Consider the following 27,810-nt stretch of genomic DNA (forward strand, 5'->3'; position numbering starts at 1 on the left):
GATTAAGAGACACGTGTAGCTCGGAAATGTTTTTCTGCTCTGTTGGTGACAGTAGTCAGATATGATCCCAGGTATTCAGCAGTGCACTCGTAAGGAAAAGCAAGTGATGGAAGTAGGTGCACTCAGTGGAGTCATTCCTGAATCGGACAGTGATATTCTCCCTCCAGCCTTCCAGCTAAGGATAGTTGCTAATCAACAGAGTTGTTCCAGACAAAATGCCAAATGTCAATAGTGTTGCAATGGAGCTCAGAGAGATGGAAAAATCGCTGTTGGATGTATTCCTGGTGGATGAGAGCAGGCTTTCCCCCCTCTCCTTCTCCTACCCTCCTCTACTATGGAGGATCAGAGAGGACAGAGGAAGAGTGACTGTCATTGTGTCCTGTGCTCCTGACACTGTTTTCATTTGCCCAGTCAGTTCTACTGTGGCTCAAAGAGTGATTTGATCTGATATGGTCTCTCTTGTTTTAAAGGGTTTTGGAAAAACAATAAAGTAGTTGAACTATGTGGCTTAATTACTGCCCATGAGCTGGGCTCCAGTGAGGAGGGCAGTGTGTGCTCTGAGGCTGTTGTACTAGAACAGCTCTTTTATTTATGACTTCTTCAGCTTCATGCTAAATTTCAGAGTAAACCAACAACAGCTTATGCTGGTTTTTTCCCCCTCAAACTTATACAATTTATTCGATTTCTTATGCACATTCCTTCAAAATTAGAAGAAAATTCTCCTGCCCATAAATTCCCGGAGAGGCTTGTTTTCTCAGTGGCCTTTGTCACTTGGTTAGACATAGTCCTTGTCACTCCAGGGACGCCAGAGAACACAAGCTGACAGTGACTCCCGAGAGTGTTTTTTTTTAAAATTGAATGTTTTCTCTTTCCAGGTTAGAGTTGTCAGCAGGATGGGTTATTATGACTCAGTAACACAACGTTGCATCCGAGTAACTTGATGATTATCCTCTCCTAACATCAGATCAACATACAACTTCTGTATGTTTAAAATAGCAGTTAAAAACCTGTATACAAATACCTATCTTTATACAGATTTTCTTTATAGTGATGGCCAAGGGGAGAAGTTGTGCAGAATTGACATCTCAGGAAGCAAGTGTCTTTTCAAGTCCACCCATTACTGTCACATACTTGAAGTTTCTAAATAAGCTTTATCTAGAGTGGGATGTCTTGTTTTTTCTCCTTTCACAATGCCTAAAATTCTTGCTCAATATTTATTAAATTTGCGGGGGGGTTAGATATTTAAATGAGAGGCAAAGCTCTATTAATAAATCGATTTTTCTGTCAGTTAGGGAAGCACAGTATGAGAGCAAGCTAAAAATGCCTCTGTAAACAACTTGCACTTCAACATGCTAGCAGATGTTATTCTATCACTTTGAACTGTGCATCACTGAAGTGTATTGGGATATCTTAAAATAGTCAGGGGTGGTGGCCAGAGACTCCAGACTTCTATAGATGGTGAGGCTGTTTCGCTGTTGCAGTGAAATAAGCCAGAAGTACATGCTGCTAAGGTCGTTTGCTTGCTCAAGGTCAGCATGTTCAAAGTCAGCTGCTCTACTGGTTACTGTCAGTAGGATATATAAGAAAGTCCTGATAATGTAAGGAATTGCCATTACAAGTGAATTGGGACACTTAGCATGTTTCCCCCCCACCCTTCCTTTAAAGTTGCAGAGCTGTGACTGCTGGTTTATAACCTTATCTGAGCGAATGGAACTTAATGTGAAGATAAGGTTTTGTGGCTTGTGTCTGCGAACAAATTGCTTTATTGATTTGGCCAGACTTTCTTTGCACTTTTTGCATATTGCTCATTTATTTTTTTTTTATTGAATTCCCATTTTAAACTTCTAGTTCATGATTACTAGGACCTAACCAAAGCCATTATGAGTATAATCCAGGAGTGGCTATCTTAGCTCATCATAACTTCACGTTTATGTAGCTGTTTGATAACAAATGTATTTTCAATTCTCTCATTATTTTCTAATCAACATATCATGGTCTCTAATACCTTATTATTCTCTGTTCATAGAAGCAGAAAATAAGAGTAGATTTTTTGGTAATGGTGTGGGGTTTTTGCTTTTGTTGTGTTTGTGGTTTTGTTTTTTTTTTTTTTTTTAATTTTTCTGTAGAAAAGAATGGCAGGATTACTGTAATTTTGCAACTTTGGAGTTGTTTGTTTGTTGTTTTTTTTGTTTGTTTGGTTGGTTTTTTAAATCCTAGCTGAAGATCCAGAGGAGAATCATGGGGATGGGAATGGATGAAATGACATCCAGCCTTCAGGTTGGTTGTTTTTCTGAGCTAGAGATTTTCTGAGTAACATAAGCTGGGATAACACATGAACCATTGGAAGGTACCGTGGAGATTCTAGTAATGTCAGCCCAGATTTCAAGTTAGTCATGATGGCTGGAGCAACAACTTAAATCAGAGTTCAGATGAGCGTTCTCTTGGTCTTTAGATTGCTTCAGTTAGAGCAGAAAGGAAATTCTTCCATAACTTTGAAGGCAAAACCCCTCTTGTTTCTTGCTGTATTGCGTTTTTCTGCGGTTGAATGATAGACCCGTTTGTCATGGCTAAGGTTTTGGGAAACAGCTTTTATTTTTCACACATTAAAATAGATCTACTGAAATGTGATCTTTTTTTTTTTTTTTTTCCCCACCGCACTGATATTTATGTCACAAAGATCTGTTCATCTGTGCGTACGTGAGCGTGGATGTATCAGGTATCTGTAGCTGCAGAAAATATCAGTAGTAACTGCAGCGTTGTAATTGTAAATATTGTGTCTAATTGCTCCCACTGGGCCTCTTTTGAAAATGTGGCCGTGCATTTCTGCTGTAAGAGCAGACAGTGCTAGATCTAAATCAGCAGGATTGAAAGCAAAGGCTGTGCATCAGTGTGCCCCATCTGACATCCTTGTGTTTGAAGAAGTGTTTTGGGGGTGAGGGCTGTCTTCTGCATCAGCCCACAGCATCCAACAGGAGTGAGGAGGAGGAAGCAGACGTGGGGAAAGTCTTCTACGTGGCTGAATACATAAAGATTGGCCGAGGTGCTGGCATGGCCTGTGAAAGGGAGAGGATGTGCCACAGCTGGGGGCTCATCCCATTAGGCCACAGAAGGCAAAAACTTTCTCAGTTGATCTGAAAATCAAGCAGGTTGAGCCAGTGCAAATAAATAATCTAAGCACATCTAGGATACTTAACACTCAATGTGGATTCAGACCAAAACCAGCAATAAAATGCTACGGAATTAAAAACCAAAACAGTGACAAGAAAAAAACCCTTTTGTGAATTCAGGAACCAGTTGGAAAGTGGTAGATGTGTCTGACATAAAAACAAGTATTTGGGATGTAATTAAGTAAAATTACTCTTTGTATGAAAATAAGTTACCTGAAATGTCTGGACTGATAAATTTTGTACTGTATATTTGAAGGTCCTTGATCCTGCAAATGTTTTGGAGGGATTTTTTTGTTTGGACTGTTAATAAAATAGCTTCTAACAAGTGAGATGGAATTAGGGGCCTGGGAGAAGCAAGCCAAAAGCATTTCACAGATAAGATTTTGAAGAAGTTGCATTCTGAAACTATGATGTTACCTTAAGAACATTTCCCCCATTGTAAATACCAAGGATATTTCTGTTGTCCCAGGACAGTGCAGCAATCTCTCACAAAATATCATGTCTTTACATGGTTCCCTTTATTCAGAATTCCATTGTTTTGAATGCCTTCTTGGATGTTTTTGAGAATGATAGGGTCTCACCCTTATAGTAAATCTAAGTGTTCAAAATATTTAAAACCAGCAAATACTTTAGGATGAAATCTTTCACAAGAGTTGCTTTATTGTTTAAGTGTAGTGCGCACAATCTTATTTTAATGTTGAAGATTCAAAATTAATGTGAATTTAAAATGTATTTTAATTGCCCAAAACCGATTCTAGGAATTGAATCGGAACAGGGTTTTTTTTCGTTATTTTTGTTACTTTCTTTCAATAAAACTTAATTCCCTGATAACTTTTGAATGTATGCATTTCATGACTTCTTTGAAAAACTGCAGGCATCACATCGCTTATGTACAAGGCTTTTATATAAATGCAACACTGTATTAAGTTTTTAAACTGCATATTACTGTTGTTTTATCAGCTGGAAAAACTAGTAGGGTATGCTGTAAGTTGCAAATCAATAATAGCACTTTTGGTACTTGCCAAAAAGATCTGATGGCAAAAGCAATGTTCACACTAATAGCAGTGAATGTTGTTCTCAGTGCCCTTTTTGATCCCCCGTAATGTTTAAATTTTTGAGCTCTTGATTTTTCTCTCTTTGACTTCTTGCCATCCAGTCAAGATCTGGTTTGTATTTTTTATATAAAGTATGTTATTTGCCTATGAGTATTTTAATACTTTGAAGTTTTCTTCGGCGTTTCCACACATTTGTCCCCCCGTCACTATAAAAATGGTTTCTGAGCTGCATTTAAACATCCGTGTCTTCTAGGTGGCCAATTTTTGGAGTTCACTAAGTTGTCTGTAGTCCATGGGGTTTGGACCTTGTCTTATGGTATATCCAGAGATTGTGCCATAGCTTTTTGCTTCTCTGGAGAACTGCCTGAATTCTGTGTGGGCTGCTACCAGTGGGTGGATGGAGAGACCTCCAGCTGTTCCTCTGTTTCTGGCAGTAGCATAAGGCCTTGCAGGATGATGTCTGTGCACTGATGTACTTGCACAGACATCATAGAATCATTAAGATTGGAAATGACCTCCAGGGCCATCAAGTCCAACCTTCAACCGAACACCACCATGCCAGCTAAACCATGTTGTGAAGTACCACATCTACTTGTTCTCTGGGTGACTCCACCACTTCCCTGGGCAGCCTGTTAATGCTTAGTCACTTTTACAGTGAAGAAATTTTTCCTATATTCAACCTGAACCTTCGTTGGTGTAACTTGAGGTTGTTTCCCCTTGTCCTGTTGCTTGTTGTTTGGGAGAATAGGCTGACCCCCACCTCACCACAACCTCTTTTCAAGTTGTAGAGAGCAATAAGGGTCTCCCCTGAATCTCTTTTTTTTTCCAGGGTAAACTCCCTCAGCTCCCTCAGCTGCTGCTCATAGGATTTATATTCCAGACCCATCACCAGCTTTGTTGCCCTACTCTGAACATGCTCTAACATTGTGCTGGACACGGCATTGTGTGGAGACTCAGCTGGTTTTGAACACTTCACTTCTCTGAAAGAGCAGCTGGAAGTGGAGCAGAGGGCCATTTTTGGTAACAAGAGCCCTAGAAAGTAGAACAGGAGGATGTAATTTGTAGATTATATGGTATGGCTTCTGGCTGTGCTTTGGTTTTCATATAGCCTTGAATTATTTCAACAATTTCCAGTAAGAAAGTATTCTTAAATTGAAAGCTTTCCCGGATGTGCAGAGTTGCTGGGAAAGCTCTGTAGTTAAAGTTGGTGTCTGTCTGACTATGCTGTGTAACTTTTGAGGAGAGGGACACACAAAAAAAAATGATGCTGAAGTTTGTTTCTTGCTGTTTCTTTACTGGTCTCTTGGCCCCACCAGTGGATGAACTATATGAGTCTTGTCTCATTGAGTTTGGCATTGAACTGTTTTTTACATGACCAGTATCACTTTCATCCCTAGTATTGTCTTGTTCTATGTAATTTTCCTATTTAATGCAGTGTTTAATATAGGCAGAGGTTGTTTTGCTGCAAAAAACCTACCAGAAAAAGCTGCAGAACTGACAGATATTTAACAAGGGAAAAACCTGCAACCCCACAGGGCGTTCCATAGCAGGATAATTAGGAATTAGCATGTGTCGTTAGTGGCAAAATACTCCACCCTGCCCTCTGAATGACTGTCCCACAGGGGTGGTTGCTCATGGAGTGGTGCCATGGGCCATTTGGGTTAGTCAGTTTGTAGCCATGCAGTTCGTTGCCTCCCTGAAAGAAGAACTTCAGGATTTCCTAAGCCAAATTAGCGCTAATTGTGTTTCACTTATTCTCTGATTCTTCTGAGGTTTTGTTGGTTATGATTATTAAGCATCTGCATGTGTGAAGCACCTTTTTTTCTTTATATTTCTATCTATAACATCATTATTAGCCCATGTACAAGTATCATCAAATGACTCTCTCTGACCCTTTTCTAATGTAGAGTTATCTGACATAAAAAGAGAAGCCCCTAAATTTAGCCTGATATTTAATTTACTAAATGGGATGGAGGTCACACCTGTATGCCATTCCCTGTTCTGCAGCTATTTTTTGACACTTCAGCACTTTCATTCTGTGTGTACAGAGCACTGAGCTTATGTGAGACCACTGACTCTCTCCTGCAGGCCTGTATGAAATAATGCTGGTGTAATACCTGCTCAAGCATTTCGTTAACCAGAGTATATAGGTCATGTCCTCCCAAGGTACAGAATCTGTATCAATTCAACCATTTCAAAGAAGATGGTTGTTATAGGAATTACGAATATCAAATGCAGAACAGTACCCTCAGCCCTTCCCTCTCCTTTAATGAGACAATTAAACTTCTAGTAGAAGCTAATTACTTTGTAATTAGTGCTGTTTCCCCTCCCAACATGGGAGACCTGTAATTTCCTAGTTTGTGCATGGTCCTTGTTCTGGGTTTCCATGTGTTTCTGGTGGTGGGTGCCAAGTCCCTTTGCTTGGCACAGAAGAGAACTGGAACCAGTGTGGTCATGAATTGCGTCGCTTATGCGTCTGAAGCATGTATGGAATTGGATGCAACAACTCATTTCCCCTTGCTGTTGTGCTTTGATTTTAGCTTTGCTTCAGAAGTTTATATTCTCAGACATTTTTCCCCTTTCTTAGCTTTATTTTTTCTGTGGCTGTGCCTTAAGAGAGAACTTTTGTAAGACACTATTTTGTCAAGCAAGTGACTTACGGGCTTTGAGGTGAAAGCAAAAATGAAAGGCAGTACACAGTCTAGTGTGGTTTAGCAAATCAGAAAGTACAAGTATTCTGTGGTTTAATTGCAGTCATCTAAGTGGATTCATTTTGTGGTTTTTTAGTTAGAGTTATGTAGCTTAATTTTTCTTCTGCACAAGACAGTGTCCATGTAGTTCCTCTTAAGGATTCTTTGAATGTTTTCTTTGACTTTTTCATTAGAGAATGGTTACAAACGAATCTCTGAAATTTCTCTGTGTATGTTACACCTATAACTTTCCAGTGGGGAGCTGTGAGGACAAGCAAAAGCACCTGTTTTGAAAATGGACTGTGACCAGCTTGTTGGAGGGGACATTTCGTGGGCTGCTCTTGGCACTTCTGAAATGGGTAGTGCAAGAAATTCCTGCAATAAGAAATCCATTGGTTGCTGGGTGGGTGTAATCTAGCAGGATTTTTGCAAAAATTTTAGAGCTGACCTGTGAGCTTTTTCATCTAACTGGTTAATGTACATAAAGTGTGCATTTGTCCCAGTACCACTGAACCTTCAAATACTTCAACCCAAATCTGACAGGATATCAAAGTCCTGAAGGTGCTGATACCAGCAGTATGCAGAGTAGCTGCAGAGTAGAGGGAAGATTCAAACTAGTGATCCCTACAAGGTGAAAAGGAAGAAGCTGGCAGTTATCCTTGCTGTTTTGCAGTAGCCATCTGGCTACTTGGTGTGTGCATAGCTCTGGACTAACTAAATTATATGCTTGTTGCCTTTGCATGCTATAGAAAACAACCCAGAGATCTAGGGTTGTTCGTTCTTCTCTGGGGAGAGCAGCAGTGCAAATCTGAAAAAGCAGCAACAACAAAGTATAATTAAGTCCAGGGGTTGTTGATCTGCTTGTTTACATTTGTGTGGCATGACAGCAGATTCTCTTCTTCAGCGGGATGTGGCACGAAGACTTGTGGAGTAATGTGTCAAAAGCTTCCTGACTTCTAAAATTGAAATAATTTCCTGATGTTGACTAAGCATCTGTGTTTTTAGTTCTCTCTCCAGCTCGTTGCTCAATGCTTGCCTCTCATGACTGGCACCGCCACTGCAAGAGGAACAGAAAACTCTGCAGACAGGGCAGGGAACTTTATTTAAAAACACAAGACAAAACAGCTGTACCCCCTCACTCCCCAGCCAAATCCAAACAAAAAAGCCTCCACCCAGCAACCAAACCAACCAACCCAAAAACCACAAACCCCCCGAAGCAAAAGACATCCCAACTTAAAAATGTATGGGGGAATGGGAAGAGAGTGCATGACAAGAGTCGTGTCAACTGTAGCTGTATATACCTCTACTTACAGGACTGCCTCCTCAGAGCAGTGCATTGCTGTATTTAATTTTTCTTTTGTTTTGTGGTTTGGTTGGGTTTTTTTACCATCCCTTCAAGAAACAAATATTTTATAATGACTTACTTGCTTTAACTAGTATGCAATATTTTGTACCAAACTTCCGTAGGTCTGAGCCTATGAGTAAATATCTAAAAAATCAAAATTCGCCCAGATTTTTCTAAAACACACTCGGGTGCTTGGCATCTGAAATAATGCCGTGTGGGATTCTTCACATATTTCTGCTAAACAAGAAACAAGTCCTTTAACTGCAGTAGCTTGAGCAGATGCCTCTTTAGGGCTATCAGTTCTGCAAGGTGTCCTCAGGAATTCATGTTTCTGCTATTCCGCTCCGAAGGGAAATACTTTATGCCTTTACTTTTGGGTGGGAGTCATATTTACCTTATTGATACAGCGTAATTAGTTCTGTGGTTGGGGAATTCTTCCATCACTTGGAAGCATGTGGATCTCCTAGGAATAGTGGTAAAGTCCTATCCTGTGTTATGGTAAACACTCAAGGGTCAGTGTCTCCCACCTCAGCCCTTGGAGCACGGAACACTCGTGGAGAGGGTGTGTTTGAACAGCTCCTTTTGCACCACAGGTAGGCAAGGCTCTGCTCTGAGAGTGGCTGGCTAATCTGTGTAATTATTTTGAGTATTTAAGTATGGGCAGTTAAGCAGCCCCAGCTTTGCTGCCTTAAGAACATCTTATGCAATTGGACCCTTCCCACGCTCCGTCCGGCTCAGGGCGACTCGACACGGTGGAATTTTTAGTGTGCAAAAGAGGTAGGAATGCAGAGGGAGTCATTGAAAATGTGCCATTAACGAATATTTTCTTTTGCAAGTCAAAATATATTTTTTTTTCCCCATTTTTCCTAAATCTCTTGTACAACAGTTATTCTATTTACAGCTTTTTTATTTTTTTTTTTCTTACTTTGAATGAACTGTTGCATGTTACTAAAGAACTGGTAGCTGAAAGGGATTAATACCCATTTCCTGGGTATTAATCTGTGATGTGGTTTAACACAGTCTTTTTTTTTTATTCTTTGTCAAACTTAGCTGTTAAACTGGATTTTAAAGAAAATATTTTTTGTTCTTTTTATAATCAAACTAAGTTTCCAGTTTTTTCTTTTTTATTCCTTGTCAAACTTAGCTGCTAATTTAAACTGGATTTTAGAGGAAACATTTTAATTTTTGTTCTTTTCATTTATAATCAAACTAAATTTCCAGGTTTGTTTTTCTTATTAGTAGCCATGGTCTTCTTTTTTTCCTTTATTGGGCTCATGTGTGACTTTCCTGAGAAAAATGTGAAAACTTTGCTGCGCTTTGAAACGTGGTTTGTGTAATTTGCACAATTAGGGGTATCGGTTTTGATGCTTAGGGGTAACGTTTTTGATACGACTTGCAATAATAAAAATAACTATTAGACACACATTTCTGTGAAGCAGCAAATGTATTTCAAGTAGACCTAGATGTCATTACAATACACTTCGCTTTGTAAAGGGGGATTCTTCCTTTGCTTAATCTCATTATTTCTCCTATATCAAACGTAACCCACTCAATAGAAGGCTGGATGAGGCAAAGGGCTGCCAAATACACATGTGAGCCTCTAATAACCTTCTGAAGAATATAGAACCAGCTCTGGATGATCAAAGATCCAGTCAGTATCCAGCCTGTGCTAGTGATAGATAGCAAAACTCTATGCAAAGGCAAAGCAGCAAAGGTACATTTCTATTGGTGATTCCTAGTACGTTCTCCTAGCTTCTGTAGGTTGGACCTTTTGTGTCTGGTAACACACTAGAGGTAGGTTTTTATACCTTTTTTTTTTTTTTTTTTTTTTTTATGACATACACTTCTGACTTGGCCAAATTGGGCAGTGAAGCTCCCCAGCCCACTTATGTTTTATGAAATAGATTTTGTGTTTGCTGTATGAAAAGGTCCGTGTGGGGAGCTGCTGTGTGGTGCAGCGGATAATTTTATTGCATGAGTGACCAGCACTTTGAAATGTGATCGTTGGCTGCTGATGTTGCTGAGCCAGACAAGAGCCCAGGAAAATAGGGTAAGTTGTATTGGAAAGATGGTCTCATGAAATTTTCCGAGCAGCCCTGGATGAGTACAGTAGGGTAGCACTTTTTTGCCGGTACAGAATGAGGGAACTGTACCTTGTTTTCCGAGTCCTTTGTGCCCCCAGCACATCAACCTGTCCTGTCCCTAACAAAAATGTTTTCTTTGGGTTGTGTTCCTTGTGTACTTTAACCTTTTCGGTTACTCCCCTTTGACCCTGCATAGGGATATTTTGGGGCCCTTCATTAGGAGGGCCTGTGCTCTGTCTCCCACTCGGCATTATCAACACCAGGAAACAGGGAGTGTTGGTGGGAGAGGAGGAAGGAAGTTAGACTTCAAAATTCCCCAGTTTGGAACCAGTTAGGGCTTTTTATTGTTTTTGTTCCTGTTACTAAGCCTAACTTTAAAATAAATTTCCTTTATGTGAAGTACAGTAGGAACAAACTATGACTCCACTTTCAGGTTGTTTTTTTTTCAGTTTCTAATTTTAGTTGGATGCTACAAATGGGAATGAGATAAAACAAGGGGGTAATGCTTGTATTGACACGGTTCTTGATGATTCCATGAAAACAGAGGGGTCAGGAATTCCTCTTGTTCTACCTCTGCGTTACCATCCTGCAGAAATGAGAGGGCTCTGCAAAGGTGAGAAGTGCACAAAGTCTTCTCCAGTGGCATTACCTTGAGTGCATGTTTGTGAAGGAAAGATTTTTTTGAGGCAGATTACTTCTGTTCTCTCCTAGCTGACTTCTCCATGTGAAATCTTCTGTGTATCCCATGTGTTAAGGAGTGGGGTGGAGAAATGGGGTGTACACATCTGTGAGGGCTGCTTTTGATAAGAAAAATACAAAGGTTTTTGTGAGAAATATTTGCTGAGAATGCAGAGCTGGATTTGCTTTCCCTAGAAAGCATCTGTGAGTTGAGTTCTAGGCGATAGTCTATTTTCACAGCATCAAAATTGAATCGTCTTTAAACTAAAAAAAAAAAATCACCAATGTTGAAAAATCAGATGTTAGGTTCTTGGTTGGCTGCAAAATGTAATTAGCCTTCCAACCTGTGACTGATGTACAGTCTAATTTCATTAGAACAGGTAGTCCTGTGTCATGCATCTCTTGAATGTTCTTTGCAGCAGTTTCTTTTTTTTTTTTTTAGAGCACTTTGGGAGCAAATTCATGATGAGCTTGTTGTAATAGTTGCACACAGGATAAAGAAAATAGCTTATAGGTTTGTTCTGGAAATGATGACTTGACAGTAGCCTCCGGCAGTGGAATTTAGCTATCAATAGTGTGTTAATCCAGTTAAGTAGAGAGCCTTTCATAGGGAAATAAGGGTCATGTGTTGTAGCTAAATAATTACCTTTAAAGTAATCACGCAACTTGTAAACATCGCCTCGATATTTTTGTGATATCTTTTTGTGACACAGTTATGACACAGCAGTAACTCCTTACTGAAACAGTGGCACATGCAGTGGCTTTGGGTGGTATTTATTTCAGAACATTCTTATCTAAAGCTGTGTTGATACGTGTAAGCACTGACTTCATCAGCTGGTTTTTGCTTGTTCCTGTTTACTGTTTAGAAGATACCAAAAGTATGACAATTGTAATTACACGTGCATTTATGCACCACTTTTAAATCATAGCAAACTTGCATTGAGGCACGCTGATGGTTTGGAGAAGTTTATGAAACCAGTGCTCTGTTTTATCTGGCTGATAAGTGGGGCTGCCCAGGGGTCAGTTTTCACCCTAGAGATCCCCTGGACACAGTTCAGCTCCACTCCTCTTCCCCCTCCAGGGGTAGAGGCATTGGTTCAACAGTTAAGCAACAGTTGAAATCACCCAGAAGGAAGAAAACTGCTTAAATGCATGATGACTTACTTCAGTTAACTCCTGTTGTAACTTCAATCTCTCAATTCATAGATTTTTAACATACTTCTTTTTTTTTTTTCCCCCATGCTCAACAGTGAAACAAAAAACCTATGATTTCACTTGTCTCTCATTTCAGTGGGTATACTGGCACCAGTGAGGGATAAGAAATACACAACACAGTGAGGTATGTGCTTATTCTGTCCAACGAAGCCTATCTTTGGTAGTCCTCTTGAATTTGGTAACAGTGTGCCTTGTTAAGATTGCCACGCCATTCTTCATTTGAAGGGTGCTGCTATAGAGTCCTTGATCCCTCCAGATGTAAGACATTTGAGCACAATTGTTTTGTTTCAGACGTTTGAGGCTGATTGTAGGGTTGTTTTTTTCTTTTTCTCCCTAATGAAACTGTAATAATTCAAAGTTGAACACCCCCTCCCCCTGATCTTGGCAGATAAAATCTGATGATGCCTGTTAGATTGGTTGGTTGATGTTCCTGATAGTTTACCATGCTACTCTGAGGCTGGAAAGATGATGGAATCAAGTGAGTGGCAACCTGTTCATGTGCCACAGTTCATATGAATTTAAACTGGAATCAGGGATATGCAGTTGAGTCTATTTTTGTCATGCTTAAAATAATAGAAACGATTTAGAAACAGGTCTGGCATCTTTGAGAAACCTTCACACCTGTAGTATTATAGATCACTAAATAGACATCAGGTTTAACTACTGCAGCTCCATAAATGTGTTCTGCTGTTACAGGTATAGCTTGGAAGAATGAACACTAGTTAGTCTATGGAATTGTAACCACCTTTGGGAGAAAACTTAGTAACAGTAATGCACTTTGTTGCTACATGGTGCTTAATAAGCCCTGCAGTGAACACTGTACTATTCCATTGACCATCCTTGGAGAATACAGAATGGTAGCAGAATGTAACAATCTCTGTTTTGAAACAGAACCGTCTTGCCTTTTGTTTCAAAAGACAGTTGCTTTAGGTCTCTGAGGTGAAGGCCCATTTCCTTGGTACTTCACCAAGGCAGCTTTTTGTCTTTAGGTACTCACAGTACCATACCTTGATAAGTCAGTGACATACTTTTTGTAGACTATAGTGATTTTTATCTTCAGATTAAAAGTTATTTCAAAAATGCAGCTTTTGGGATTTTTTGAATGTCTGCTGGATTTTATGCCTCTCTTAGCTGGTTATTTTTAGTTATAATTTATGTTTAAAAAACTTGTAAACTTAAAGCATAGTACAAGATGATTTGCCTAAGGGCATTTACAGCGTCAGAGCCAGAAAATAATAATAAAAAAAAGTTAGTCTATTTCTGAAATGACTAATGAAAGTACTTGTATTTATCATTATACTCTAATGGACTCTTCCTCATAAGGTTATGTTACTGGCTTCTAAGTCTCTTCTATTTTGAATTTGATGTAGATCTGATACTGTTCTTGTTTCCAACTATTTATTCTCAAGAGGCTGTTTCTGTATAAGACTTCAAGTATTCCAGCATCTCAGCAACTGTTTGATAATGGATAATTTTGCTACTCACGTCCCAGCATCATCATTAATGTATATGTTGTTTAGAGAGCCTTGTTGGAGGCTGATTGACTGCGGTTCTTCCTGGGTAATTCCAAACAAATCTGTAAGTCTGTCTTGGCAGTGGGATTACTGCCAGGGATTTCTTTAAGTATATTGCCCTGCTTGTGATAGTTTATGCTACCGTTTTCATGGATAATTTAATTTCTTATTCATATATTAGTCAATAGTCTTTACTGCTGTCAATCTTAAAATCATGATTTCACAAGGAAGACAAATAGAAAAACTTACTATGAGGAAATGCATGTCACACATCCCACTGAGCTGATGATAAGGATCCTGCCTGATTTCACCTGCACTCTTTGGTCAGTGCCAGTGACCCAAAAGATCTATAGGAACTTCATTAATATAGAAGAAAACTGCAAAGATTTCCCCCACCTATCGAAGTGTTTGTATGTTTAGGGACTGTTCAGTTTGCAAACAGCAATCTCAGGATATTGGTGAAACTGGGCCATAGTGGGCTGCTTCTGGGAGGTGGTTTTTTTCTTTCAATAAAAGATTTTTTTCTTTTTTCCTCTCAGTTTTATCATACGCAGGTTACCCACTTGTGTTCCTAGGTTGACTTCTTAAAAGTGAAAGGCACAATGTAAAACTTCCAGAAAACTTAATGAACTTGACTCAAAAGGAAATATTAAGTCTGTTAGCAAAGACATAGCAAGAGCAGTGCTGGGAGCCTTACTAAAAAGCGATGACATAATGCCAGGCTGGCCTTTGAAAGCTTGTCCTATCAGTTTGTGGTGTGACAGCATAACCTAAAAATAGTTCCTGGGACTAAGAAAAGGTAATGCTTTGATTTGAGGATTTTTTTTTTTGCCTTCGAAAATTCATATATGCTGGAAACAAAACAAGTGTGAATTCTCCACATGTCCAAGGAAATCACAGATATATTTTTAGGGGAGATTTGTTAACTGGACTTCAGTTTTCATCTTTTCAAGGAGCAAGAGTTCCCAGTAAATACTCCTACTGTGCAGACTCCTATAATACCGTGGCCTTTAAGGCAGTGTTCAGGGTTTGGCCAAAGCTTGTGTCACATGCAGAATAGTCCAACTCCACAATGATTTTGTTTTTGCAGTTTTTGTTAGCTGTTTATTCAAAATAAATTTTTAGTTGGCATGTTTTGGTTTTGCATTTTGATGCAAGTCATTTGAATGTTGCAACTAGAATATCTCTTTGGCACAGTATGGTACTTGGATTATGGGCTTTATGTGGTGTATATTTCAGTTCTCAGTTTAGGACATATTTGAGAGCGCTTCATAATCTTTATTGATATTATATTAATGTGTTCTTTAATAGTTCAAACAAAATGACAGTTGTGTTCTTGAAGTAACTACTGCTATTATTTTTTCAAGTTCAGGAAGTGTTTATTGTCCCTCACACTTTTCCAGCAGAGCCTTGTGAAATTCTGTATAATTCTTTCTCTGTACATTGAGAAGGGAGGTCAGTGGAGGTAGCTCACCTTTCCTTTTTTCTCTTGGAGACAAAAGTTGACATGCCCAGCTCGGGGCACTGAGCAGTCAGTGTGCTACAGCCCAATTTGAGCAGCAGCTCTTCTGTAAATGAGGGGAAAGTTCCCCGTCAATTTGATCCCTGCTGCTTCTGTTATTATTGTCAACAAGTGGCTTTTCCTGACACGAGTGTCTGTCTATATTGGGAACAGAATGAAGTTTTTAGCCATAACTAATGAGCGGCTTGCAATTATTAGTGTCCTGGACCAGACTCAAAGGGTTCACTCAGATGAAAGGCTCCCATTATTATCCAGTTATTATCTAGATCCCATTTTTATCTTTTTCCTTTAAACCGCGCTACCTGTTTTTAACTTGAATTTGCTGACTGCAGAATTTTAAGAATTCCCAGTGCAATCTGGTTACCCTGATTTCTCCTCTTTATAGTGGTGGTAGAGGGTCTGATTTTTACTATTAGATACCAGGCAAGAACTGCTTGAAAAATGATATCAACATTTATGTAGGAAAAATCCCTACCCTATGTTTTAATGTTTGGGTAGAGTGTGTTACATTCTTGTATGTAATTTTACTTCAAAAAGCTTTGCAAAGCAGGGCTTGCAGAAATGCTGGGGTTCTTTGCTGTAGTTGCATTCCTGTTGTAGCATGTTGGCAGGGTCTGATATGACATCAATCTGAATGTAATAGATACATAGTTAAGCAGTTTATTTTAGGATCCAAAACTCTTCTAAGAATAGACAGGCTCTCCTTTCAACAGGAAAGGACAAATAAACTAAAGTGGGAATCCAGGGAAGGAAAAATAGGGAAAAAGCAGAGAGGAAAAAGCACCTAAGGAGACCAGTAAAAGGGAAAAACGAGCAGCCTGCAACTGGTGGGATTGATGGCTGGGATGAAACACTTAAAGGAACCATTGCATACAGATTCTTTGAGCAGACTGTGTTGTTGTGGCCAGCAGGTGTTGGGACACGCTGGAAGGCTGAAGTCTTGCAGTCTGGCCTACCAAAACAGACTTGTGTACTTTTCCTCGGAAGCAGTCCACAGCCTTAATTCATCAGGGAGGAAAACCAAATAGCCTTTTAAATTTTCTAGTGTAATTTGTCTTAGTTTTGTCAGAATGTTAACAGCTGATTTTCCGTAGTGCCCCAAAGCTCAGGCTCTGTTGTATTTCCCCGTGGTTATGTTAGTTGGGATCACTGAGCTGTGGGTAAGGATGTGACTTTTTCTGGTGGTGTCATATTTACACCAGGGGTCTAATCATAGAAATGTGTATGGGAAAAACTCGCTAAGTCAGCCAGTGAGTTCACTTGCCAGAGCATCATAAATTACTACTTAAGGTTATTAAATGTTGCTGTGTGCTCTATGTTGGGTTTATTTTTCTGCCTTGTTCTGTGGAAGCAACAGATCCTCACAGAACAGGGTATGAGGGTATGTAGGGTATGAATCCAGCAGTGCACTTAGAAACCAGAAGTGTTTAAAAATATTCTTATTAACCAAAAAGTCTCTACTAGTGTAACTTTAAGAAAGGAGATTTAATGTCATGTATGTTAACTCATCTGCCCCAGTAGCTGATCTGTAGGTTTTCCATAATAACTTTCTTGTAATGTTTCTATTTTTTTTTGAGTTTTTTTGTTTTAAATTTAACAGCTGACATAGGTATTAAGTATCCACCTAACACTTTATGTGGGGGAATATCCAGAGAGAAATGGATTCTGGTGTTCCATTTGTTTAGTGAAGGGACATGAATCTCCTATGTGAAGCTGTGGCATTGATAAATGACATTTTGCTAGACTCTACTTTTTAAATTTTATGTGCTTTTGACTTGAATATTTATATTAATTGATAATTTAATATTTATATTAAATAATATATTAATATTTATAATAACCAATGCACTTCTAATTAATATTTGACTTTCAAGTGCTCACCTGTTGCTGTTAATAGGATACAATTTTTTTTAGAATACCAGTTTCTCCTAGAAGTCTTTTGCATGTTTGTCTTTTAAAATTAAACAACTTTAACAAGCCTCTGCTCTTATTATCCTGATGTCATGCTGTTAATGCTTGATTCTTGATTTGACAATTTTTTTTTTTTTAAATCCAGTATCACTACATAAATTATCTGTAGTGAAAATACAGGCATTTTTCTAAGATTACAAATTCTTTTTTAATTTTTTTAATTTTTTCTTCTGACAGATTTTTAATTTGATGGTAGGATTGTGTCATGGTCAATAACCTTCAGGCTACAAGTCAGGATAATAGACTGTGAAAGTCTTATTCTAATACTGTATAGAACATCATTGGGAAGGTAAATAAGAAAAACACAGTAGTTTGTATGAAAACAGAATGATCTGAAGGTCTGAGGCAGAGGAATGACATGACATTGCTCTGCCTGTTCAGAAACACTTGTGTTGAATTTCGATGAGCTTTCTGTAATTCAAACAACGTAATTTTAAGACAAAATTTATCAGCCTGAGCTGCAAAATTTCCTCAGAATATCACTTAGCATCATCCAGATGGGCATGCCTCAGCAGTTTAAGGAAACGAGGATGTGAGCAGATTTTCTTACCTTCTCGAGTATCTGTATGGCGCCTTCGTTTCCAGCACAGTGTGCACCGAAGAGCTGTCGTGCAGCAGCTGCATGCTAGAAAATGATTTCAGATCGTTTCAATAGTTCCATGGTTTATCAAACCCTTGGGAATTTATCAAACCCTTGGGGGTTTATCAAACCCTTGGGCTGAGCTGCAGACCTGCAGCAGGCGGGTGTGTCGCTGCCCCGTGTTGGAGGGCGACGTCTTTCTCAAGTGTTGCTGCAGAATGGAAGAAATATTGCTTTGTGTCTTAAGGGTAGACTTTGATCTTATTTTGTTTGGGTTTTTGTTTTTGTTTTTTTTTTCCCCTTTATAGATACTTAAAGTAATATTTTATGAGTCACTTGATTTTTGACGTAACAGCAATATCCTTGAGTTCTCTGGTGTCTTACCTGAAGCGTGCCAACAAGAGGGACCCTCATGCTAATCAGTCATTTTAGAATAATACCTCTTCTCATTGCCTTGTGTTTGGTGAGGTTTTTCCAGTGGGATCTGTCTGCTTGCTTCTTTAGGACCACCATGACTTTGTGCCTCAGTCCAGATGTAGGACTGTTGTCATCAAGAGCCAAAGCACAAAAAGCTTTTGCACAAAACTGACTTACAAGGGCTTGTCATTCTTGACAAGGATGCTACAAGAAAATACTGCCATGCTTCTTACCCTTTTGCAGAAACCCCCTACCTGTTCTTCAGGTGATGTGTTTGAGCACTGCAAGTCCATGCAGACCCTTCTAGAGTTAGAAGTTGTTATTGCCAAAGAATCAACAATAACAAATAAAGGGTGGGGGGAATTAAGTTCTAACATGTCTGATTCATGAGGCCTTGAAATGTCTCACCCTGTGCTGTTCTCATTCTTCTCTTGTGCTCCTTCAGAGCTGGGAATCGTTGCTGTTGTTAGATCCTCTCCTCGAGGGGAGCCCAGTTTGTGGTTGCCACCAGCCCCACTCCTTGGTCTTCCACAGCTACTTGTGCTTGCCCTGCCTTCGGTCGCTGTTCCAAGCAAGATCGTTTCAAGTCAGGTTTTCTCAAAAATAGTTTGGACCCTTCACCAGCTCATCTTGGGGTTTTGTTTTGTACAAAATCTTTGTACAAGATTTTAGATGTTTTCGTTTTCTGGGGATTGCTTCTTTTCCCTTCCCATCCTTCCCCTTGTCATGCCCCAATAAAAAGAAAGAAAAGAAGACAGGGGAAAAACACCAAAGGTGTTTGTAGCATATAGGAGGCATGTCAGGAACAGCACACTGTATGACAGAGACCATCTCATTAAATTAGATGTGTAGACTGTTAGTTCAGCTCAGGAAGTTAATCTGACTGCAGACTGCAGAAGAAAGGGTGTCCAGGTCCTCCTAGATGTTTCTTGCTGCAGATGAGGGCAGAGGAAATGTCTGTGTGACCATCTCTTCCAACCTTTGACTCTCTCAAGGACAGAGGAGTGCAGAGTGTTCTCACAGTTAAGAGTAAATCATACAAGGACACAAAGGGTATTGTCAAAACACAGTTATGGGTAAGTAACCTCATTTGGTGCTTTAAATGTTGACACTTTTCTATCCATAATGTAAGTATATTAAATAGCAGACTTTATTTACCAATAAAGCATCTGAAGAGTTTCTCTGTACGCAGTTTTTGTTATTCTCTTGCTACATCAGTATCTGTTTTGCTTAATTTTTGTATAATTCAAAAACTGCTTAACATTTCAAGTACATAAATAAATCACTCAGTAAGTATTTTTGAGGAGAATCAAAATCATGAAAAGACAAAAGCATAAACGTCTGGTTTTAGTAAAATCAATTTTTCATTTCACGAGAGAGAGTGAATAAGTGGAAAAGAGTCTAGTGAAATAACATTCTCATCTGAAAAAAACAAAAAGGAGCAACTAAATAATGACTATCTTTAGTATTTATGTTAAGTGGTAAGAGGAGATGTATTAGCTAAAATTTGTGCTTGCTCTTTCAAAACAAAATTCTTTTTTGGTATCAGGAAAGCGTGCTAGGATAGTTTGTTTGTAATTTTGTATTCTCTGATGAAATTACCTAAGATTGATTTGTTTGTCTCATTTAATTTCTTGTTTTATTTTCTTCTCCCTATTCTGTTATGAGCCCTGTGTTCTAATTTTTTTTTTATTTTTTTTTTTTTTGCAGTGGTTGCTTCTTTTTGTAAGTAGTTACGTATTTGGGCCACTTTCTATATAAAGATTTTTAAATCTCTAGGGCAGATCAGGATTCAAAGTTAAACTGGCAACTGTATGCCAGTCTTTTACCTTATATATATATATATATATATATATATATATATATATTTCACTGGAAGGCTGTGATGTGAAGTAGGTCTTTCCTAGCTATTTGGCATGCACTGTTTTATGGAAATGTTTTATTATGCTAAAATGAAGTTTTTCCCTACCAGGAAATGAAAATTCCTTTGTGTGGGACTATGAGCAGCACCACCACAGCAATCCCATGACCTTAGAGATTTACAGGAGATATTTACAGCCTTTCCTTCTGATTTCACTATCACTTCCCATGCAAGGCTCTGGTAGTGCACCAAACTCCTTCAAAGGAGGAATGAAATCATGAAGGAGGGGATAACTTCTCATATCATCCTGAACATACTTGTTCTCACTGTGTTTTGTGATACATGGTGACATAGCCTTAAATTGCAAAGTGTGGGGGGATTGATTTTTTCCTGCCACCTCAAAGACACAGATGCCCCTATGCAGCTTAACTTATTTCCTGGCTCTGCCCGAGCACTTAAATTTTCTGTTTCTTAGAGTTTAAAAAAATACCCCCTCCCCAGTCAGAATTTGCTAGTTACCTTCTTCCTAATACCTAATCATAGAAGAGTTAAAAGAACCCTGGAAAACTGTGCAAAAGCCAGGATTGTGAATGTAAACCTATAATTCAGTTTTGCATTATAGATTTGCAGCACCATTCCTTTCGAAGGACAGGGAGCAAGGCTCGTTGTCTGGCATTGTGTACCACACTTGAATTTCTAGGATCAAATGCACATTAACACATGACACTGCCAGTCTGCATTCTGACATCTCAATGGGCTTAAAAGCAAGAGGCAATCCACATATAAAAGTGTTTTAAGAAGTTCACTTGAGCAATTTTTTTTTTTTTTTTTTAATCTGTAACAACTTTTTTGAAGACTTCTATAAATTTTATCGGTATGATTCTTACTCTAACAAAATGGCATTACAAGTAAAACTTATTCTGACCATGAAGAAGATTGTAGGGACCAGAATATTGTACAGAAGACTGTAGTTTGGGTCAATGGGTTTGCTTGGGCATGTCTTATATTTATGCAGTAATAGTGATTTTAATATATGGAAAATGAGATATGCATATGTTTTCAGCTCACTGGTCTATGTGTTCTGGAATTGTGTTGCTGGAGAAAATCTACCATAGCAAAAGTTTGCACATCAGTGGCTTCTGGTGCAAGTTTCTTACATCTCTACCCAATTGATGGCTGTTTTTATTCTACATGGATACAAACCTGTATAATTTAGAGCCCTTGTGGATATTTTTCTGCTGATCCATTCTTAAATACTCTTAATATTTTTTTTTACATCAGCAGTGGCCTATGAATCCAAGGGTAATTATATTCTGGGTTTAAAAAATCCCCACTTTTATAAGTACATTAGTCCTTACTCAAAGTGGGATTCCTTGCTCTTCTCTAGTGAGGCAGGGCATTAGAAACTTCTGGCTGCTTCTCTTCCCTTATTTATTATATAATTTGAGTAATGTAACTGATCATTCATTCTTTCCAGAAGCTTTATAGTTCTAACCAGGCTTTCTTCTTGTACCCAAGTCTCTTGAAGTCTTTAATTTATATTGTTCTTTTCTGCGTCTTTTCTATTTGATGTATCCTTTTTCAGATGGGGGTGACCAAAACTGAACACAGAATTCAAAAGTGAACACACACTATTCAAGGTGAGGGAATATCACTAGTTTTATATAAGGCATAATATTTTTTGGTATGTCTTTGTCCTTTAAAAATAAGTACTGATATCCAATTTTTACTCCCAATTGTAAAATATTTTTCTTGAGTAATCTGTAAAGTTGTCTAGATTTTTCATTGAAAAGTTGGTTAATTTATAGCAGTAATTCTTATGGGTAATAATTAATATTATTGTACATTAATTTTCACTATGGTTTACTATATACCGTGTATGCTCTACTTCCTGTTGTTGTGTTGATCTAATTGCATATTTGAAATTCCTTCTGAAGACCATCATGAATGCACTACAGAGCCAACTGTTCTTTATATCATTCATCATTCACAGGTTTTTTCATTACATGGTTCCTTCCCATTTCATCCTTCAGATTATTGAATTGTACTTGCCTGTGAGTCTTTTTTTCTTTTGGAGTATTGCCACCTTGATTTGGATCCCTCTACCCCAGAGTCTTTCCTGTGTTCTTGCAGATCTTGTAGAAAGGTTTGCATTTCCTCCATGCTCATGATAAAGATTGGTCGTTGAAGAGAATGAATTGTACATGAGAATACTCATCAGAATGCTCATTACCATCTCTCATTAACTTATTCATTACATCTGATCCTCCTCTTAGACCTCCTTTGTTTAGAAAAGAATTATACATCTCACAACCCTCTGGTTATTCCTTTCAGAAAGTACATGCTTGCATTGTGCTGGTGATGGTAGTGGGGTGGAAAGAAGTATTATTCTCAGATTGGTATCTGGTTTGACTTTAACTCTTGCAAATTGGGTTCATTTACTTGAGTTCTCCATAGCATGACTTTGACCAGGTCATTACTAAAAAAAAAACCACAAACTTACCCTTTTGATGACTGCCTTGCATTAATATTTATTATAATGGTGACAGTGTGTTGTATCCAGAGCAGATAATTATCAGGCATTGTGACCATGAACAGCGGTAAATAGGGGTAGTAAAGTTTGGCTTATATGAGAAGAGTATAAATTTTGTGTAAAATGCTCATGTTAGAAGCATTGTGTCCATTTACCTTCAACTATATGAATATATAGAACCCAAAATTTCTGGAGAACCAGTATTAAAATTTTGACTCAGTGTGTTCGAAATAGCAGAGTTAAAATAGCTTGATAAGGATTACATGCCTGTTTGCAAAGAATTTTTCTGCAAAAGCTATAAGAAAGAGCTGCCACTGCCAAAGATATGCCAGCATTCCAGATGTCCAGCATCTTCAGAGTAGGCAGTAGCACCTGGGGAATGGAAGTAGCTCCATGTTCCTCGTATGGCACCATTGCCTTCAGCTTCTTGTGTGGAAGTTGGTTTGGGTGGGGAGTAGAGGTTTTGTTCTTGGAAAGGATTCACACAGATGCATTGAAAGGAGTGGGAGACATGAGGGGAGGGTGACTACTTCTATACTCTTCACTCTTTTGGAGAGCAGCTGCCTGGTGGTCAGTAAATAAACCAGTGGCAAGGGATGGACAGTAGATCCTTTGACCCTCTCATGCTGCCATGAGAAGAGAAATGGAATAAAAATGGCTCAGTCTTTGCTCTCATTTCCTTGATCTGTGAGGGGGTATATGTACTTCAAGTATGTGGTAGGGCCTTCAGTGGGAACATATCTGAGAAATCATTCCTGCATTCAGCTGAATTTTTCATAAAATGAGTGGTTCTGGGAAGCTGCTGTTTTTATTGTTTTATGCCATTCTTCAGTTGTTATTACGTGCATTAACTGTTGGGTTTTAGCTTTTTCGTGGAAATGCTGTTCTAAATTAGATTTCTAACCAGCGATTTCTAGGTAATTATCATTTGAAATGGCTGGACTTCTTACAGTTTTTGTCATGATGTACCTTTTCAATATGGGTAATTTTTGCTCTTCATTCTTTGTTCATCCAGTGTAAAGGATGGAAGAAATTTTCTGTTACTATGCTAAAGTTTTGATTTTTTTTTTTTTTAAATAATTCTTGCTTGGGGTTTGTTTTGTTTGGTTTGTTTTGGTTTGTTTTTTTTTTTTAAATCCTTCCTCAAGGAACTATTTCATTTTTCTTCAAATTTGTTTATTTTGTTGCTTCATTCCAAACTGGCTAACACACCAAAGCTAAACTATTTTATGAAATGTTCTGGTCTTTGAGCAACTTAATGGAACAAATTGTACGGTTTCTTTCCTCATAAGCTTACAAAAACTTATAGAAGAGTATATGTATTCATGGTCTGTGATGTAATAAATAGAAATATGACTATCCAAACAAGCAGCTGAAGCAAATATTCATTTGCATCTTTAATCTTTTTAGATATTTACAATTGAAAAGTCTGAGCTGTGCTGTGTAAAGTGAGAAAGGAACATTTCAGATATGTTAATCTAGGAATTTTTGCTTAGTAATGTGAATCTTTCGAGTGTAGTAATATTGCATTCTAAATTTTAAATTAAATTTTATGATAATATTTTTAATTAATGTTTAATGAACATGGATAAGAAGGAAATAGATGCTTTCTCTGTAAAATCTTGCTTTTAATTTGAGTACATTTAAGTAAGATTTGATGTCCTTAAGAAGTTTAGAAAATTCTGGTGTTGTCCTTGTTGTCCTTGTTGATGTCTTGATAACAGATGCTATTTATGAAGTTGGGGACTGTGGTAGCTTCTGGTGCACTGAACATCTTGTAATCTGTAGTAAAAAACAAACATTAGTGTCTGTGTGTATGTGTGTTGCTGTTTGAGAGGGTTACACTGGTACTGAGTTACACTGGGCTTTTTTTGAGTAATCTGATGTTAAAGGGAATGTTGAGACATCTGGACTTCCTACCACTCTGATGTCTTTGGTTGTAGTTAGGAAAGGGAATGCCTTCCTTTTAAGCTGTGTGTAAAAATATTTCTTATATGAGCAAAGAGCTGTGGAAAGATCATCTTAAAAATAAAAATTGAAGAATGACTCCCTCCACTTTAACGCTTTTCTCCCCAATTCTGCAGGTAGATTTTAACAGGAAGTTCGAAAGAAGGGAAAACGGAAAAAGGTGCTTCTGAGCCTGACATTAACAAACTTTCCTTTATCAAAAATGTTTGAGCTGGTTAAGACCAATCTAAACATAATCAAACTCAGTTACAGTTCTCCTGTAACGTTTGCTGTGAGAGAGTTGCCCCATTTTAAGGACTGACGTGAAACATGGTAGGACACAGTGAACCCCAAAGAGCAGCAACTCTTCATCTTCCTCACCCGAAGGTAGCCTGAAAATGTTTTTTGTTCACTGTACTGTAGTTATGGTGCAGGCAGCACATTGATTTCCTCTTCCTTTCTGCGTGGTAGGTCAGGTGTTGGGAAGTGCGGAGCACAGGTCTTACCTCTCCTGAAATACATCCCTTTTCCTTAGACTTATTAGTGCTTTTCTTGGTACCCATGAAAGACTAAAAGAGTACTGTATTTTGAAATGCACTAAGCATTCTGTCTCTCTTTTTTTTTTTTTTTTGGCATTGTATCCACCCTTACCCTTCTATTATTTGCAATGCTGTCCCTCCAAAGAGAGGAGCGACAGACCGACCGACTGCGGCTATTTTTATACGGCGCACATATTAACCATCGAGTAAACGTAAGAGGTTTTAAAGAGCTTATTTTAGCAGAAGCATTTGTTAAAGCCCCTATATCCATAGGCTGTGTGTGTGTATATTCATTAACTATTCAGGGCTGTAACATAAGACAACAAAAGGAAGTGTATTTTAGCGGAGATCTGTAACAACCATACTCAGGCTGGCACCCGGCCAGCGGGTCAAGGCAGACGTTTCTCGCTGCTATTTCTAGTTCTTGTGGCATCTACAGATATTGAATTTATTTCTCAGATAACAAAACTAGCTAATACTTACTGCAGTGTCATGATCCCGCGTTACAGAAATACGTATGTTTGATCCCCAGAAGTTTATTGCAATCACATCTTTGGAGGCAGTGGAAAACTGAGCCTCTCCAGTTTCACTGCCAGCGTAGCAAGATTTATCCTTCATATAATCGCGTCTGAAATGGTTTGTGGCAAGGATGGGAAGAACTGATGTGTTGGCATGAATGGAAAGTACATAAATATTTAACAGAATATCCTGTCCTGTAGGCTTCCTTATCTGTGGAAAGTCTTGGATTTTCCCTGTAGCAGAAGCCTGAAGGGCTTCACTGGTCAGAGATGGGGCAGAGCATCGGGAGTCCTTCCCGTGATGGTGAATGTGCATCCTTGGAGCTTGGAGCATGTCTGTGTACAGCTTCTACCAACTACCCCTTGTGAAAGGGGATGGAGATGCTTCAGCTCTAGGTCTGCTGTATAGTTAAAAAATAGCTTCTCTGTCCCAGTGTAGCATAAAAATAGGGTTTTGCTCCCAATCCAGTATGTCAGTGATTTAGAGAATATTTTGATAAAGGTTAATGTTAGAGGAGAATAAGACACGTAGGAATTCACTATGATCAGAGAGTCTGATTTGTATGTGGAATGTCAGTAGACTACACCAGGATGTACTGAAGCATAAGGTTTATAAGCTTTTCCTTATCACATGTTACCTGTTCAGTTGGATGCTCCTGTTCTGCCCAGCTGCAATGGGAATTGCCCTGTTGGATTTAACCACCTTCCTACTGTTCTGTGACACGCTGAGCTAACAACAGATTGTGTGCTTTAAAAGTAGATCCCTATATAGTGTGATCCTTTAAATAATACTTTACGTCTCCAGGCGTCTTTCTGTGTTAGAATGCGGATATAAATTAATTCTTTTTCCTCTTGTTAATAGCTTGAATGAGCTGGGAGGGAAGGTTTTAAACGAACAAATGCAATGAAAATGGATATTTGTGAAATACTAGAGTTGGTTTCATGTGAACAGAAATGCTAAAAGCCCCTTTAGCAGCTGTGTCAATACCAATTTTTCTGGTTCTTGAGTGCAGAAATAAATTCAGATGCTGTTGGTTAAATAATTCACATTTGTTTTAGGTGAAAAATAACACCTACTCTGTTTAGCAAGTGCAGTGTTTTCATTTGAGCAATTTAAAAATTGATCACATTGAACTGATTTGAGTACATTAAGGGATTTGCAGTTAAGTAATTAAATTGATATTTTAAATAGCTTTAAGTGTACTGTCCAGTTGGGAAGTGAGAAGTGGATCTTCTGATGAAACTTTTAGTTTGATTTTTTTTGTTTGATATAAAAGACTGTATTTGTTTAGAATGTAGTTAAAGGCATCTAACATTGAGTGGATGAATCATCTGAGATATACTGGAGGAAAGAGAAAAGTGTTGAATCAGGGACATTCTGTTTTTCAGGCATATAAGTTATTTTCATGTACATAGCAAACATAGTAGGAAAAAAACCACCTTGGAGCTGCAAAATGTTACCACAGATTATTTAAAGAAAAATGCAATGTCTGATGCTATGATTTTATTGAAATAATTAGCCTGTGTTATCAAATAACAGATTTCGTTCTTTGGGTTTTTTTGTTGTTGTCGTGTTAGATTGTTGAATTACCTTTTTTCCCCAAGGAAAAAAAATTCAGTAACCATGTTTGATTTGCAGAGCACCAGAGATCATACTGGGATTGCCGTTTTGTGAAGCCATAGACATGTGGTCGTTAGGGTGTGTGATTGCAGAGCTGTTTCTTGGATGGCCACTGTACCCAGGAGCACTGGAATATGACCAGGTAGTAGAATAAATTTCACAAGCATATACATACTTTCTGCAACTTTAAGGATTTCAAATTACAAAATCCAGAATTGTGAATGTTAATAATATCTCCTATTATGTAGCATTTCTTCAAGTCTGTTCAATGCTTTTAATTTAGTCTTATTGACTGTCCTAGAAACATAAATCATGTTTCTAACCCAGACTGTCTATTGTGCTGCTTTTTTGAATTAAATTTCAATTTGTCCTCCTCCTTCCATCTTAAAAAATAGATGTTGGTATTGAAGTTGCTTTTTTCTGATGGAAACCAAAGTTTGCAGCCACCATCATCGCATTATCATCTCTCTTTCACTTGCCATGACCATAATGAACGGGGCTGACTCTGGAATGTCTATTCAGATGTCAGGATTAATTGTCTTCTGAATACTTT

At 38.3% G+C, this 27,810-nt stretch overlaps 1 protein-coding gene across 3 annotated transcripts in view; it reads left to right on the plus strand.

The window, feature by feature from the left end:
• HIPK3 (homeodomain interacting protein kinase 3) overlaps nucleotides 1-27,810 on the plus strand; it is a 72,807-nt gene that overhangs the window by 21,671 nt on the left and 23,326 nt on the right. For all 3 annotated transcript variants that reach the window (XM_027651024.1, XM_027651026.1, XM_027651025.1), the window contains exon 3: nucleotides 27,276-27,399. In XM_027651024.1, the coding sequence (XP_027506825.1) occupies nucleotides 27,276-27,399 (124 nt within the window). The remainder of the gene's footprint in view (nucleotides 1-27,275; nucleotides 27,400-27,810) is intronic.

Source organism: Corapipo altera, unplaced genomic scaffold, assembly GCF_003945725.1.
Source record: "Corapipo altera isolate COAL_440 unplaced genomic scaffold, ASM394572v1 78, whole genome shotgun sequence".
NCBI lineage: Eukaryota > Metazoa > Chordata > Aves > Passeriformes > Pipridae > Corapipo > Corapipo altera.